The sequence below is a fragment of the Pseudopodoces humilis genome, chromosome 3, assembly GCF_049639895.1.
Source record: "Pseudopodoces humilis isolate 2021_Gansu_Grassland_sample_001 chromosome 3, ASM4963989v1, whole genome shotgun sequence".
NCBI classification, from domain to species: domain Eukaryota; kingdom Metazoa; phylum Chordata; class Aves; order Passeriformes; family Paridae; genus Pseudopodoces; species Pseudopodoces humilis.
In genome coordinates this window covers 30,102,249-30,119,980 of record NC_142202.1, presented here as the reverse complement: position 1 = coordinate 30,119,980, position 17,732 = coordinate 30,102,249, and the positions used below count along the sequence as shown (strand labels likewise).

Genomic DNA, 17,732 nt, shown 5'->3' with positions numbered 1-17,732 from the left:
ATATCACCAGCTCAGGAATTAACCCAGCATGAGACAGAGAACCCTGAACAGAGGCAGGGTGGTGGGTTTTATGGGGTCGAGCTAGGGTGGAGTTTAGGGTCTGGGTCCAACAGGGACAAAGCAAGGGAGATCCCCAGGAGCATAAACCAACAGGGGTACAATAGGAGGGCTTAATGCAGCAGAATACAACGAATAGCAACACAGGAAGGGCAGAACACCTCGGGCTGGCACCCCACAAGGGATTTGGGGGTGGAGCAACTCTTCCTGGGCTTTAAAGCCATGCCTCTCACTTTAACACTGCCTGTCAAATCCCCACCTCTTTGGGTGGGGGCACTCCACAGGCCAGGTTGCTCAAAGTCCCATCCAGCCTGGTCTTGAACTCTTCCTGGGATGTGGCATACTCAGCCTCTCAGCATAACCTGTTGCAGTGACTCACCACCTTTACAGTAAAGAATTTCTTTCTAATATCTAATCTAAGTCTACTCTCCAGTTTTCTTGTAGCTCCTTTCAGGAACTGGAAGGCTGCTGTAGGGTTTCCCTGTACCCTTTTCTTCTCCAGGCTGAAGCGAAAAAGCCATTGAGTACCTCACAGCCTTCTCCATGTCCTTTGCAGCTGGTCTCCCCTATCCTTCCTGAGGGGACCCATATTTTTCCTAGTCATTCTTTTACTCCTGATGTTCCTAAATAAAATTTTTAGTACCCTTGAGCAACATCATAGCAATACCCTGACTTAAGGAAGTGATTGTCACTGGCAGTAGATAATGAAAGCAGGTGCAGTTAATGGCTGTGAATGTGTGTGTTGCAGATGCTGCAACATAATCAACCTAAGCTCTTCTTCTGTTTTCATGTGAACAGATACCCTTAATAGTAAGAAAAAACTTCCACAAGTACAACTTCATTTTTATATCATCTTTATATTATCTCTTACTGGTATATTCAGTATAGCAATTACAAAACCAAATAGGCTGTGCCTACCAGAACCATTATCAGCCATCATTTAGCATACTCACTAAAAATGGCTTATTAGAATTTTAATGTCTATATTGGTTTTTTTTAAACATTTATTAGAGTACCTACTAGTTGTCAGCTGCTGACAATTATCAAAGAGATTACCAGTTGTCAGCTAACATGCAAATAACCTCCTGGCTTGTCAGAATTTTAAGTAATTTTTTAAATTTTGCCCTTGAACAGAAATGCCAAATTCTAATGATTCTGTTTTGCAGTAATGAGGGAGCTGACAACAGGATGAGGTTGCAGCAGGCAAGGCTGGGTTTGAGCAAAAGCTGTAATTGGGATGTATTTTGATGCCCTTGAGAACTAAATCTCCTAACTGAACTTCTTATATCCCAGAATATTGTAAGAGTTTTTTTCCAGACATCATCTGGGTAGGGGGTTGAGGTGGAGGGTCTCCCAGCATTGCTTTTTGAGGGGTAGCTTCATTATATAGAATAGGTCAATTTACTGGGTCAAAAATGTGATTAGTAAGAAACTTTCTTTGCAAAGCAGCTCATACAAGGACACTTCCAGGTTGCTTATGTATACAGCTGTGTAAGTTATTAGATTTCCCCAGTACTCCAGACACTAGAGAGGGAGTTTATTTTCATACACTATGACTGAGTGCTGCTTTCCCTTTGCATTTTTCCTTTTGGTGCTTCGGTCTGACATAATTTTATTATGTCAGATGGCAGTTGCATTGTACATTTCAATGTACTTGCTTTTACAAGATCAAGCAGCTAACTTGGAAATCCGGAAAGGGGTTTAATTAATTGCTAATTTTGTTATTCAAACATGGAGACAAAAGGAGTAGAAAGAATATGTGGGTAGTTTAGGAAAAGATTAATGGTTTCATTTTGTAGCACGGATGTTTGTATAAGCATTTACATTTTGGGAAGCTTGTGTTAGTGTACCTGTTCTGAGGTTTCTCTGGGTGTGCATGCTTTCAGAAAAGAAAAGGTGCATTTAGTCTTTGCGCACCTTCTTTTCCATGTAAAATCTGTAGCTGAACTTTAACACTCCTAGAATGTGTATGTTTCAAAATCTAATATTTTAGTGAGCTGGAATTTATGCAAGTTGTAAAATCCTCACAAAGATGGCAGCAATTATTTCAGTCTCTTGTTACTGTGGAATGGTCAGCAGCTGTCCTGGAACATGTCCTGGTGCTATCTGATGTCTTGGCAGCTCCTCTGGGGCCCTGAAGACAAGCAGCAGAGTGTTGGTGGCAGGCAGGGAGTGGGTAGAGCACTTCCCCTGCCATGCTGCAACTTCCCCCTCCAGACAGGAGAGTGGTGGGTGAGAAAGGAGGGTTGCATGGAGATGCTCTATGAGCCTTGTACCTTGGTCAAGCAGGCTCTCTTCCTACTGACCCTGTGGCCCATTTTGCTCCTGGCAGTTCTGCATGGACAGGTGTATCGCTTCTGCACCTTGGACGGGACCTGGCTGCTGAAGGAGAATTCGACTCTGCCCTGGAGGAACCTGTCTGAGTGTGAGCCCTCTGACCAGGTAAGAGTATTTCCCATTTCCCCCCAGTCTTGCTGCTGTTTAGGACAAAGCAGAAGAGAGGTAAAAAAATAGTTGTTGATGCCCACACCTTTTTGTCATTACTTTTTGTCAAAGTAATCTGGACTCAGTGAGCCTAATGGTAAGGGACATCAGATCTCTTCCCTTCAACAAAGGGAACATGGAAAGTAGATGAGAGCACTTTTAAATGTACGTAAGAACCAAGAGAAGTGACTCAGGTCATCCCAGCTGTGGTGCCGTGCAAGGAACTCAACTGTGAACATTTGCTCTTTCTTGTTAGCAGCTATTAAGGTAATTAAGATGAACTGAACTGAAGAATATTTGCTTTTTCACCTTTGGGCATGGGGCAATCCCTGCCTTTTTTTTTTGTTTAATGTTTTTTTTGTCTTTATACTTCATTTTCTGTGGGCAGTGGAATTAGGCTTGTCAGTGTTATTTTCTTGCCCTCATGCTTTTTACTCTGCAGGGAGCTGAGATGCCTGGCACTAAATGGAGAGCACAGGGATTTTCAAAGGATTTTTAACAGTGTTGGCGTCAGCCAGCACACTGTGTGCATTCCCATGACACGTGATACCACTACTACTGTGAACCTCCAAGGGCGATGCTTTCCCTCACAGAAATTGAGTGCACTCTCTCTATCCCAGGGTACTGGGAACTAGTGCATTACCTAGTCAAAACAGTTCAAGTTTATGAAAGTCCCAAGAGCTTCAGTATCTATACTTTCTGTAGTTTCCATTGCTCAGTGCCTCATTCTTCAGAAAGAATAAATGGCTACAGCCTAGGAGAAGATGGGAAAAAAGAGAGTTTCTGTTCTCCAAATATATGAATTTTAACCTTTTTTTTTGACTTGCAACCTTAATTCCTTATCCCTTTTGTGTTTTGCACTATACCTGCAGAGCACATTGTCTTGTTAATGTCTTAACATTGTTAATGTGTTAATGCTGTGTTATTTGACTTTTCCTTGTTGGCCATTATGATTTCTTCCAGAGCTGTGTTGGGACATGCCAATGAGTGAGATACCTAATGGTAACATTTGTTCATTTGGCACCCGACTTGAATTTTTCATGAACTGATTTGGATTCTGAAACCCTTTGTACATGGTGTCACTCCCTGAAATGTGAACAGCCATGTTTGGTTTTCCAGCTAAGGTATATAGAGCCCCATAGTAACTTTGGTTTATGCATCTGGCATGCAGGAACAAGAAGTTGTTTTTATAAGTTTGTCATGTGTTATATTAAAAATGTAACTAAAACAAATTCCAAAGTGTTGGTGAATCTTTATAAATTTAGGTGTACGATATCATTTTCATCTGTGTACATGTTTTAAATTGTCAGGTTTCAGTTGTTTGCTTAAGCTTTGATACTGAAGAGATTTTTCCTGTTCATAAGGCAGCTTTCATAGCATTCCCTTCAAAGCATTAAACTAGCAAATCTGAGGTACAGCATGTATGTTTACCTTAAATCCTCGTGGCTCTGCAAAATACATTTGAATAACTGCACCTATTTATGAAGTACAAAGAATGTATTCCTTTATACAGCACAGGTCTCAGGAGTCAATTGCAGAGTTAGCAGCTTGAAGAAGGGAAAATCATTGAGTCTATTTTGACAAAGATATGTGCTTAGAGATGAACTAGAACAGTGAATATGAATGTGTCTTGGAGGCTGAGCAATAAGACTGTGTTAAAATTCAGAGCTGCCTGTACCTTTTCAAGTAATTCTCTTCTCTGTAAGGATTTTTGCCAGAGTTTTCAAGCAAGGGTCTCAATTATCATATTTTCAGTGAATCTGAAGGGAGTCCCCACTGTTCTGGTATGCAGCAGGTTGCTTCCTCTCAAATAGTGCAGTAACACCCAGCACATGAGATGCTGTTGGGCTGTGGTTTGTTACCGGGAGGTTGCATAGCTGAGGCACAAGACAGATTATTTGGGGGCAGATGAGGTTTAGCTATGTGAACACAAGGCATGCTTTGCCTCCAAATCATCAACTGTGACCTGGCTTGTTGCACTTAAAAGTGTAGATGTAGCACTTTGAAGTGTAGATGAGGATCCCCCTCATTATCACAGTAAGGAGACTTGCTTGCAGTGCTCAAGTCTGAAAAGATTAGGTCTTCATTTTTACTGCAGGTCTGAATTGTGTCTGTGCTTCCTGCCATCAGTTTTAAGACTTGCTTGTGTGGTAATTCACGTCTCTCTTTATTATGAAATAATGTCACATTATCTATTTTTTCTAGCCAGGCAACCCAATTATTTGAGCAAACACCTGGGAGCAGCTGAGGAATTAAGATTAAATTTTTATTTCTTTAGAGCATATGGAAAATGGAAGACTGATTTGACATGTGCATTTAAACTTGAAAGTCGGAGAATGACTTCTGGTTATCATTAAGAAAGTAAGAAAGTAGCTGGGAGAAAAGAACTGAAGGCCATGAGCTCTCTCTTTTCCCCTCCACTTTTTTTTTTTTTTTTTTTTTTCTTCTTTATATGCTCTCAGGATGCACCAGAAGAACAGCTCCTGAATTTGTCCATCATATACACCATTGGATATGCTCTTTCCTTCTCTGCCCTTGTAATAGCAACTGCCATTCTTCTTGGATTCAGGTAACTGGCGAAGCTTTGAAGAGAATGGACTAAAGGTTTTATGTTTTTCTGTATGACAGTATCAGACTTTGACAGAAACATTTGATTATTGTTTGCTCTCCTTCCGTCACATCATTATTTCTCTATCTTTTGTCACTTCTGTGTTCCTTCCTAAAATAATTCCTTCTCAAAATGTATGCAGTTACCCATATGAACATGTGGAACAGGTACTTTTTATCAATTGGAATATTTTGTTAGGCAAGTTTTTATTTCAATGGAATTTCTGCTGGAAGAGGTGGTAAAAGAGAGAGATGCAAGTGTTCCTTCATGATCTCACCTTGCAGATGAGGCACAAATCTGAGATGAGCAAGAACATTTAGGAGAAAAATTTTCATCTTGCTTTGCTTGGAGTTACCCAGAGCATGAATCTCAGTCTGGCCTGTATCTCAGCCCTCACATGCAAGATGTGCAGAAATGTATTTTTGACAAAGTTTTTATTTTTGGAGAACTTTCAGATTTTTGTATTTTTTTTATTTTTTTTGCAATGTAGAAGAGAGTCTAATTTGAAACTTGAAAAGTTTGTGAAATATATTGCTGACAGCCGGCCATAGTGACATACTGAGTTCATCCAGGTTTGCACCTACAAATTCAACAGAGCATGTAAAAATTTAAAAACTCTTGGTTGCATATGTGAAAAATACTCTGTATGTTTGGTCAAAAAAAGAAATAAAAGACAAAACCCCCCACCAGACCAAAACACAACTTTGGATTCTAATAGGGATCTTTTCTTTTCCTCCGTGTAAATGCAAGAGATGTTTTGATTCCAGCCAGAATTTCCTTCAGTTCGGGGGTGCTGAGCACAGGAGAATGATACTTAGAAAACACAAAGATGAGATCCTGTTCTGTTGTGGGAAGTCTCTCTGCAATGAAGATGATCTCTACAGGCAGGATCCCATTACTCTTGTGTCCTGATGAGACTGCCTCCCTGGTACCCTTATTTGAAATCCAGTCATGGACCTTAAGTATGCTGATCCTTAAGAAACTTCCTTCCCTGACTGAAGAATTATCATTGCCAGTTATTAGTCATTTGCTCTGGTGTCTGCACTATGCTTTTAGCAAGGCAGTCCCTTTCCTTTCTTCCCTTATGTATTTAAAAAGATCAGTCATGTCTTTTAGCTTCTAATTTCCAAAACTGAAATGATGCAAGCCTTCTTACATGGAAGCATACATGTTAGCACTGTATTATCCCTTCTATTTCCAGTGAAGTACCATAGGTGGGCAATATCAAGAAAGTTTTAAAATTACTGCAGAAATCCACAGACAGGCTCACCCTCTGTGAATGCCATGTGATAATTATCATTTGTATGTGTTGTACGTGTGCAACTTTGGGACCTTTCTGAAAAAGCACCAGATGGTCTTGAAGTCTCCAGATGTCCCCCAGGATAACTGTTTTCTCCTCATTTCACCTATTAATTAATTAATTAATTCTTGAGTAATCTTAGCAGCCCAAATGTAAAGGTTACAGAGCACAACCATATACTTTTGAAGGAAGAAAGGATGTTTTCTGGCAGGGGACAAAGAGCAAGTTTGTCACCAAGGACTGGCAGGAGAGATGGAATTTTGATGCCCTGACTTTTGTGGGGTAATGCTTTAGCATTTTTTTCATTCAACTATGAAGCAGAGACTGAAGAAGTGTACACAAGTGTGTGCATCTCATTTTGAAGGTGAGGTTCCAGGGACATCAGAGGTACCAAGAGTCTTGTTAAAACTATGCTATCAATCTATTTTGTGTTCTCCTGTCGAAGCTGTTTACCAGGACACAACTTGGTCCTTGATCTCATGAAATATGAGACCTACCCCAATGTGAATTGCAGTTTCTGGATTCTGACTGGAATCTTTGGTCATCTCCCCAGAGTTGCTCAGCCTCAACAAATGGGGATCAAAATCTAATTCAATGACATGCAAATACTGATGGGCCTCTTAGAGAGTTCTTAGACTACAGAATAACCTTTATATTTGTCTTTAAAGGTGATAGAGTGGAGGAAACAGTATCTCTCTAGAGTCCTATTTTGCACCTTCCGAAAAAAATGGAAGGCAGTCTGTAATTTCCGTGGTGGAAGCTGAATTAGGCCCATAGCTTCATGACTGAAGCAATTTGAATAACTTGCATTTCCTGTAAAAAAATACTCTGTAACTACTTACGACCTATTTTCTTCAATTGCCTAATTTACATAACTTTTTTAATCAGATTAAAATGTGAAGCAGTTCTGAAGGGTACCAACATAGATAAGTCTTGAAATAAATTGTGGCTTAAAAGCGATACAAAAAATTCTATCTGACCTATGACAGACAAATTGCTCTTCAGCGCAAACCTCTAACTTTCAGACTGAGACAATTTTTCTACCAAAATGTATAAATCTGTAAAAACCAGGCATTTAAAGTATAAGTTCATTGAACGTTTTGCTGGAATAATTGCTGATTATCATATGTTATGTCTATCTTTTAGCATATTAAAAATCGTACCCAGTGTAACTTTCATTGAGGTAAAGTGTTTACCCTTGCTGAGCTGGCAGAAAAATGTTTGCGAATAAATCTAGTAAAATATTGTCAGTACTCTGCAACTGGATGCCATTTACATGACTGCAGTTTCTTTCGCTATCCCTTAATGTGCGTTGTTTTTTTTTTTGACAAGTAGCAATTTTATTGTCTTTGCAGCTGGCTGCTGAAACTCAAGAGGATTTTTCCTTTGTTTTTTGCTTCCAGTTCTGAATGCATAGGTGAAAAATCTGTTCCTTTTACTTCTACAGAAAATATTTACAATTCTCCGAGAAGGCAATTTGAATACAGATTTTTCTCTTGTTGTCAAAGGGTGATTTACAGATGTATGTTTTTTCATTGCGAGTTTGAGCACAGCCAGAAAGTGCACTGCACACCAGTCCTGAGCTTTGCCAAGCGCCAAAACTTGTGCAGTGACATTGGGGTTAGTTCAAAGCAATTAGCTTCAGGATTATTTGGAACTTGACTTTTTTAGTCCTTTCAGATAAGGCTTCTGAAAATGACTTTATTTTTACACTTTATGAGCTTTTGATTTTTTTTTTTTTTTTTAACGCACCTATCTTCTTCCTTTCCCCAAACATTGGCTCTAGGGGCTGAAGTTTTGAATGTGTTTTTCTTGATAATATTTTCTTCCCAAAGACAAGACAGTTTGAAATCCCTACAGCCATTCTCAAGTTATGGGATTGCCTCTGGTGCCTCATGATTTCTTACAGGGCTCATTGTTCCCTTTCTCAGTCCTGTGTCTGATGTTCCATCTTTTATGTAGCTAGTGGACCATGACTAGATTTTTCTTTTTACAGACATCTGCACTGCACGAGGAATTACATTCACCTGAACCTCTTCACCTCTTTTATCCTGAGAGCTATATCTGTTTTCATTAAAGACTCGGTGGTGAAGTGGATGTACAGCACAGCCACACAGGAGTACCAGTGGGAAGGACTTATAGCCTTCCAGGTAAGGGCAGACACTGTGGTTGTTCTTAGGATATTGGAGTCATCACTGTTGTGTCTGCATGACAGCAGGTAATTTAATTCTTTAGCTGATGGCATGATGTGTTTCTGTGGGAAAGTGACGTGTACCTGTGGGAAGTTTGTCCCCACTAGACAGAGGAACAAGAAGCTGATCTTTTTGCATACATATGTGTATACATACACCAGTGCCCATATCTTCTTTCTATGCTGCAGTTTTGTTTCTTTCTAGCAGTGATATGAGGGCATTTATTTTCCTAAGCCAGCACTTTTTGTGATAGAACTGTCCATCTGGTCAGTTGGTTGTCCACCAGCTAAGTTGGTTGTTTTTAGTCATTTCTATATAATCTCTTGATGACAGTAAAAAAAGGAAGTATCAGATTAAAATGCAAGTTTGAAAGCATTTAGAAAATTGGAGGAATAGGCTAATTAAATACTTCTAATTGATGAGAGAGGATATACAACTCTTCTGTAAATAATGATGGAAGAGTGCTCTTCTTCATTTGGATTTGGAATGCAAAATGTACTTGAAATATCAAAGAAAGGTAGCTTTATTATCTGTATAGAGCTCTTGTGACTCTAAAACATGGGTACAGCATTTGCAGTACAGGGTTGGAGTGGTAAAGGGAAACAGGGAAACTCTCCTGATGTATCCTTAGTGCCCATCCCTTTCTGACACTGCCTAAGGCAGAAGTGCTAAAACAATTTAGTGAATCTCATATGATGGTTGCTTTTTTTTTTTTTTTTTTTCCAATTTATCAGTTGCCAGAAAATAACATTGTAAAATTTAAACATCTTAATGGTTTGGAAATGTTCATATTGGATAGTCAGTCATTTCCTCTTTTCAAAAAACATACGCTTTATGGTTTTACACATGGTTTGCTCAATAGTGGTTTCATCAGGTCTGATGGATATATTAATTAGGTAATCAGGTTTCAAACTTATCTAAAGCCCTACTGCTCATCTCTGTAATTTATCATCTATGAGAGAATTTGCACTTAAATGGGGTGCACTGGCCAACATTGCTATTCTATGAAAATATCTTTTGCTTTAGCAAATAGTCAACCTTACAGCACCCACTCTTTTCTTTTTAATAGAGAAATCCTCAACTGCAAAATAAAGCATACAGGAAAGTGAAAGATTCACTGACTGTTCATCTTTATTCATCCTTTTCAAAATGAAATCCATTGCTTATTGAGGGGAAAATACAGAACACATACCTTTCTTTTTTTAAGGAGTAATATTGTTGAAGGCATCTGTCTGTGGTGCATAGCACCTATTACTGGCTTCTGTCCATTATGCAATAAAACGTGATTCATTTAGCAAGCTCTTTTTGTTGAGGAGCAAAAGAAGGAAAGAGAACCAATCTTTTGAGTTAGTATCCTTTTATTCTCAGTCTCTGTTGCATTACTTTGGGCTGTGGTTTTTCTGTAACAGGAATCACTCAGCTGCCGTTTGGTCTTCGTGATGATGCAATATTGCGTGGCTGCAAACTACTACTGGCTGCTGGTGGAAGGCATGTACCTGTACACACTGCTGGTACTTTCGGTCTTCTCTGAGCAAAGGATTTTCCGCCTTTATCTCTGTATTGGCTGGGGTGAGTTGATTTTTCTGTTTGCCTGTGGCTGCACTGGCAGGTGTATAAGAGGAAAACTTGCGTGTCTGTCCTAGTGCTGTCCAGTTCAAGTCCTGCACTCCGCATTCCTTTTTTGTTCCCAATCCCTTACCTTGCTTGGGCTGGAGAATGTGATCACAGCTCCTGGATGCTCATGGCACAGAGGCTGTGGGACACAGCAGAAACTCACCAAACCAGTAGCAGGCACATGGGACTTTCCCTGCAGAACATTAGATTCCCAGACCAAATTATGCGTGGGTGGTTCCAGCTGGGTGTGGACTTTCTGGACTTTGTGGATTTCATCTCCTGAAAGTTTCAAATTGCATTAAAAGATGTGTTAACTACATGTGGTGCAAAAGAGCAACGATGCTTTGCATCTGGGTGAGGACAACAGTAAAGAAATGGTGGCAGCATGAGGTGGGGGTGATGCCAAGGGGCTGATGAACAAGGGGCTGCTAGCAGGGAGGTGTCAAGTTGGCTAAGTGGCAGAGCAGGTCAAATAGGGATTGCCTGGGAAAAAAGGGTCAGGGTGCATGTGCCATGGGCACATGAGTGCTTGAAATCAAGGATTGTGATGCCTTGAAATCAGCTGGTTGAGCAAGGGTCACCTTCTGTAGAAGGGCTAAAGCTTTGATTCTTCCACTGTATAGTTCACCTGAAAATACATTACAGGTTGGGATTAATTCTATTTTTGGAGTGATCTTGCATGCACTTTTATTGCATTTTCTCCCTTCTTCTTCTCTACCCTCCCCTTTTGGTGAAATCAGGCTACTTTTGGAAAAATGAAAGTAAATCCAAGTAAATACTGCAAGTGCTTTCACAGATGCTAGTTTGAACATTTAAATTGCTTTAACACTCCTCCTCTCTCTATGGATTTCAACTGTGAATATTTTAGCAGATTAGTTCACTGGGAAAATTCATATAAATGGCATATTAGTGTGAATTACCCATTTCTACAAAAACGTGATATATAAGGGGAAAAGGTTTTCTGGCTAAATGATAGTAATAAATAAATAAATGCAAATAATAGCAGTTTCCTGCTGGAGATTTTTAATTAAAGTTCTCTGTCTTCCATATTCTTTCATATAAGGCATGTGGCAAAAACAGCATCATTTTGTTTAACATTTGAACTATATGTTTTAATTAGACCCTCAATTTAATTTAAAAAAAGGGGGAGTGGGAGCTGTCCTGAAGCAGTGACTGAGGTCATGAAAGTAAATCGAAAAGAAATTAGAATAAAATTATATCCAGTCAAATCCTGAGGGGATTGTGTTGTTTTATAAGAAAGGGTTAGTCTGCTTTTGGTCTGAATCACTTCTGAGTTTGTCTCCTGAAAATGCAGAAAGCAGAAACAGATTATGTTATTTACAAAAACGGTTTTGCTATTGTATATTGAATTTCTAGAGGAGTTTGTGGAAATGAGCAGCAATGCAAGAACTTGGCGCTAGATACATGGGTTTCATCCAAACTTCCTGAAAAAGCTCTGTCCGTGCCGTTCAATTGTTACCTGTACAGTTTCTTGCTCTTCCGTTTGTGTCTGCACACGCAAACCTTGCCAATCATTCTCCATCTTCAAATGCAGAAGCATCTGCTATTTCAGTGCTCCCAGATTAGTTATACCAAATAACAGTTTCATCTCTAACCAGTGGGAAGATTCAAAGATTTTCCCCTTTCTTTCTGTTTCTTTGTTTGTGATTCCATCTTTTGGGTGTTCAAGTCCCTCACCACGTGACTTTCTGCTGTATGTAATGCTCAGAGGAATTTCATTTAATTTGATTTTTGAGCTGCATGATAGCCTCAGTGTAATGCTGAGGCTTCAGAGAAAGCCAGTAGATTCCTGTTTGAACTGTTGTCCTGCTCTTTGAAATAGTTAATCAACTGTAAAAATAAAGCTGGAACAAAAAATAAATATTTATTTGATTGCCAGAACTAATTTGATACTCTGACCCTTTGTTCCATTAATGAGTTGTCTTCTTACAGGATAATTTTTTAACTTGTTCATTTCTCATCATTTGATGAATAATTATGTCAAAATATTTCATGTTCGTATTGCTTAAAAACAGTCACTTCATATTGTTATTTTTTACAATTATAACTGAAGATTGTGATCACTCTCAGACATGCTGGAGTCTGCTCCCCTGAAGCCCAGGGTACTGAGCTTGATGTACATCCTCCTCACTGCCCTAAGGTTCTTGAATTCCACCATTTCATGGTCACTGCAGCCAAGGCTGCCCTTGAGCTTCATGTTCCCCACCAGGTCCTCCTTGTGAGAACAAGATCCAGCATGGCACCTCTCCTCATTGGCTCCTCTGTCACTTGGAGAAGGAATCTATCATTAGTGTGATCCAGGAAACTCCTGGATTGCTTGTGTTCTGCTGTGGTATCCCTCCAGCAGATATGCGTGGTTGAAGTCCCCCAGGAGGACCAGGGGTTGTGACTACAGGGATGCTCTGTTCTGTCTACAGGAGGGCTTTCTTGTCAGGCAGCCTACAGCAGACTCCCCTATAATGTCACTTGTCCCTGTCTTCCCTTTAATCCTGACCCATAAGCACCTAGTTAGCTCGTCATCCATCCCCAGGTGGAACTCCATGCACTCCAGCTGCCATTGATGTGGTGACACCCCCTCCTCCTCTGCCTGGCCTTCCTGAAGAGCCTGTGGCATTCTGTTCCAACACTCCAGTGAGGAGCCATCCCACCATGTCTCTGTGATGCCAGTGAGATCATAGCCTTGTAGATACTGGCACTGGCATCCTGCTGGGAGGAGTGGGATGGATTAAAGATCCCATTCCCCAGTAATTTTAGTTTAAAACCCTCTTCCCAGGCTTGGCAAGCCCATGACTAAAGATGCCCTTTCCCTTCTCTGTCAGATTCAGCCCACAATAGACCAGTTGTTCCAAGATGTTCCAAATGTATTTTTTGTTATATGATAATATCAGGACAGTTCTAAAGTCAGTTATTAGACAGTAGTCCATTTATCATCAGTTCAAATGATTAATTATTCTTTTCTGTTCAAGTGTTTATAAAGGGAAAAGTCTGTTTGTCTTGCATTATTGTACTTTACAAAACCTAGAAAAGTCATAAAATCTTGATAGACCTATGAAAACTAATATAGTTTCATAAATTGTGAGTCATTTATATTAACATTATGTATATTGATAGGATTCTATGAACCTTCTCTATTACTTGTGAGGTAACTGTATTCCTAATGGCCACTTCCTTGCTGAGATTTCATGCCATACTAGGCTTTGAGATGGCGGTGTTAATTTTTTCCTATTTCATTTAATGTGCAATATGTCATGCTTATGTCTTCTATTTCTTTGTCAAAGCAGACTTTCATACATTTGTGTCAGCTTTAAGTTCTATGTATCTTACTGCAAAAACAATGGTATATTCCATTTTCAATGCTGATGGAGAAAAACAAGGCAAAAACACTTAGCAGCATCAAAACCGCAAAATTTTTAATAGGTTAATGGAAGAGCAGGTAGGTGAGAGGTTTTCTTTAACATGTGTGTCAGCAGAACAGCAGCTGCAACAGCTGTTGATTCACATAGCCATTTGCACTTGCAGAAAAGAAAATCTGTTGTTATACATTGCTGGTACCTGGTGCTTCCTTGAGAAATCCTCGCCCATGGATCTCACTTTGTAGAGAGAAGAAAAAACATTTATAAGAAAGGGGTGAAAAAAAAAAAAACAATTTAACTACTTAAGTTAATGATCAAGGTCATTACTTCTTTGGTGTTTTTGTTTCTCAGTATGTCCAGACTGGTCTGAATCAATGTCCAGGACGCCAACCAATCATGTCTGAACCCAAGGCAGGAGCTGCTGAGCCTGACATTGACTTTCAGCTATCAGTACTGTACTGAGTAGTCTCTGGAAAAGAGCAGTTTATACTGTAAAGCTGCAGTATCAGCAGATCTTAGTGGAAAAGGAACCTATTCACATATAGGAGTAGAGAGGAGGGAAGAATGGGGAAACAACAGAAAGATCCCACAGTGACTCTGAGCGTCCAGACCAGGAGACCATTTTCAGCACTAAAGGCTAAGAAGAAAATGTTAATAAACAGCTAAATATTCTCTGAGCTTCTGTGGTAATTTTACACCCAGTTGCACTTGCAGCAGGAAAATCACCATAAAAAAATAAATAATCTGCTTCCTTCCAAGCCTTGGCAATCCAAACTTGCTCTGAGGAAGAATACTTTGAGGAATGAAGCTATTTAAAGCAAGAAGCCTGGCTAGGGCATCAAAATCTACATCCTGATTGCAAGGAGGATCTGACTGGAGCAGAGCCAGTAAGAAACCTTCCTTCAGAAGTCCTGTATGAATTCACTGTAGCAACAGGATGCATTCATTGCACTGACCACTTCTTTTCTATTCTCAAATGAAAGCTCTGCTTCAGACAAGGACGTAAAAATAGATTTTGTGTCCAGACTGATCTTAGTAAGAAATGCATGTCAGGAGTTCCTCTTAATCCTCTTTGCTCGCTAAATGAAACTTCCATGATTTTCCTTTTTTTAGGAAGAACAAAAATGTTTCATCTTTTACAGTACTTTTACTATTTCTATATGTATTCTTATTTATTTATAATTTCTTTCAGTTTGTCAGAGCATCATTCTTGCATTCCTTCATCAGTCAGTTGACCAATTCAGACCATCTTGGATGCTTTCTGAGAGAAAGAAGAATGAACTTGGTCTGACAGCAGTAGTGTCCTTCTGGTTTATGTGCCTGATTTTCTTGGGGGTTGAACTTATCACACATAAACCCTTCTTTAAGGGTTTCAGCAGGATGGCAGTGCTCTGCTCCTTCAGAGAGAAATCTTCTTCAGAAAGAATCTCTAATCACACATGAGGATGAGAGGAGCTTCTCTTGCTCTTCATTCAGTCTTTCCTGGAATTGCCTCCACATAAAGTGAGGTACATTACAAAGCTACAAATCATAGTGTCTGTAGTAGTGTCAAAGCTACAGTGGTGTGTTTGTAAGAATGGAAACCTGCTTGCATGTGGAGGTAAGGGAAAGATGATGGCATAGAATATCACCATCCGGTGACATGTCTCTTGGTAGTGGGGACACTGTGGGTTCCAGAACAAACTCAAGCTTTTCTGTTCTGTTACCAAAATATCTCAGACCTATTAAATGAAAAGACTGATTTTTGCATGCTCCTATCAGGACATGGTAACTTCCATTAGCAGCTGCGGGAATTCTTGCTCCTCTTGTTAGGGATAGTGGAGCATTCTGAAAATGTCACCCTGTGAAGATTTTCTCAACATTTTGTCCTTTTATCTACCCCATCCTTCTGTCATTCTGAAAAAAGACTGGTTTTCCAACTTCTTTTTTTTTCCCCCTTACTATGAAAACACCTGATCAGGTGTAGAATATGTGAGCTAGAGTAAAACTAAGTATGTTGTACTGCTTACTTATGCAGTGGGGTGTTAAGATGTTGATTTGGCAGTTCCATTACTTTCTCATCATCCATAATATATATTATTATTGCAACCTATAATTCAGATACCCAGTCATCTGAAGTTGAACTTTATTAGTGGAACTGTCAGCAGGCTTATTTTTTAATACACTTGACAGATTTCATAATCACCATGTAGTGTTCAAAGATCTTGGGTCAGCTGTCAGCCTGCAAGAATTAGGATTACAGAGTTTATCATGATCAGGCTGTTGCGGTTTCTGACATCTTCAGAAGTGATGCAGTACAGAAGGAAAAGTACACTTTACCATTTCCAGAATTCAGAGACTTTCCTCTGGTCAGTTAATCTCAGAAAGGATCCGTCTCAGAGCTTTCTGCATGACAAAAAAGCAAAACCAGAAAGAGTTCAGCCAACACCTTAAATAAATGCCTCCTATAAATGAGTGCAGTTTTTTTTCTTGGCTATCTGATATACATTGATTAGCAGCAGCAGAAGAAAGAAGTGTGAGACTGAAACTCAAATGCATCAAAAGTATTATGCTGGTAGCCTGGGAATGGAATACACCACTGATTCTGTTAATGAAACATAGTCATCTGTGGTGTTAGTGAGTTGTATTCGGTCTATTTCTACTCCCTGTTCAAACCAGAGAATTCTCTTGAGTGAGTAAGGTAACCAGAATAATGTATGGTTTTTTGCTGGTTAATACAGGTAAATTTGATATCAAGATTGTTAATTAGTCTTTGGAGATCAGTGATCTTTGCAAGCTACAGCTATTGCAGAGATGCTTCAGATTTGCTCTTTTGCTATGATAGAATGACTTCTACAGGCTTAAAGTGAATTAGGGAATGTTCTTGAGGCAGTCTCCTCTTTAGATCTTTACCAGGGCTTTGGAAAACTGCATGTATTCCCATCTGCTGAGACTGTATCCCAGTTAGTTTCCAAAACAACCCATTTCTCAGGACAAGGCTTTGTGAATTTGGTATATGTCAGGTGGTATCCATGCAGTAAGGTTTGAACATGAATGCATATTCATGTGTGTATTGCACTGTTAAGTCTTGGTGTCTCAGACTAAAATGTGCATTGCCAGCATGGAAAACAGTGTGATTGATGGTGCTGCAATACCGAGACACCAGCTGCATGTATCACAAGTGGGAGTGGGCAGAGAATGTTGAACAAGTTGCTATATACTTGCTGCCTATTAATTTGTGTAATACTTGCATAGCTGATACAATTCTATTATCCCTAGGCTCTTTTTAAATATAGTATTATGGGCTCTTTTTAAATATAGTATTATGTTGTAATGCATTTAGAAAAATGGTATAACCCAAGCTGTAACCCCAAAGTACAGAATGTAAGCTTCTTCCCCCTTATCTCTTTCTCCCCAGTTCTCCTTATTGGCTGTGTGAATGTAATCCACCCTCTTTCCCCTACCTTCAAAAAGACACATGTTATCAATATTCTTCCTCTTTTCCTCCTGCTCTCTTTCTCCACGGGTCCCAAGAACAAGAATAAAGCTGAACTTCCATCTCAGCAAGGGGAAGAGCCTCATTTTTAGCCCTCTGGTCGATGCTATATAAGATCTCCCCTGTTTCCCTGGCTGCAGCTGGGCGGACAGTGGCAACAGAGAAGCAGAGGATATAGAAATAATAGCAGTATTAATAATAGGTTCTCAATTCAAATGTCAAGTGGTTTGATTAAACATGGAGAGATTTCTCATGAATCCACAAGACTAAGATATCCACAAATCACTATTATCACTTGATCTATCAAATGATATATCCAGTGAGATACAGCCTTTGTGCTCTCAGTGTTTGTGTCTTATCCTGTAAGTTTCATACTGAGATGACTTAATGCTCAGCAAAGTCAAGAAGGGAATAATTCAAGCTGTAATTTGTTTCTGTGAATCAAAGTCTCATTTGGTTTGGAAGCAATGTACAGTGAGGCTGCTCTTAATCTACTTATACAACTATCAAGGCAGCATAGAGGTTTTGGTAACTTTGCTCCCAAAATACTATGTATTCTCAGTAAGTAAATCCATGGAACATGGTAGCTATTTGTTGTAATCCTTCTCCCCGATGGGACCCCCTCCGT

General features: G+C 39.6%; 1 protein-coding gene across 3 annotated transcripts in view; it reads left to right on the top strand.

Moving 5' to 3' along the window:
- Nucleotides 1-17,732, top strand: part of GLP1R (glucagon like peptide 1 receptor) — a 110,132-nt gene that overhangs the window by 68,042 nt on the left and 24,358 nt on the right. For all 3 annotated transcript variants that reach the window (XM_088053241.1, XM_005533237.3, XM_088053240.1), the window contains 4 exons: nucleotides 2,390-2,499; nucleotides 5,004-5,110; nucleotides 8,446-8,599; nucleotides 10,051-10,210. In XM_088053241.1, coding sequence (XP_087909367.1) covers nucleotides 2,390-2,499; nucleotides 5,004-5,110; nucleotides 8,446-8,599; nucleotides 10,051-10,210 — 531 coding nt within the window. The remainder of the gene's footprint in view (nucleotides 1-2,389; nucleotides 2,500-5,003; nucleotides 5,111-8,445; nucleotides 8,600-10,050; nucleotides 10,211-17,732) is intronic.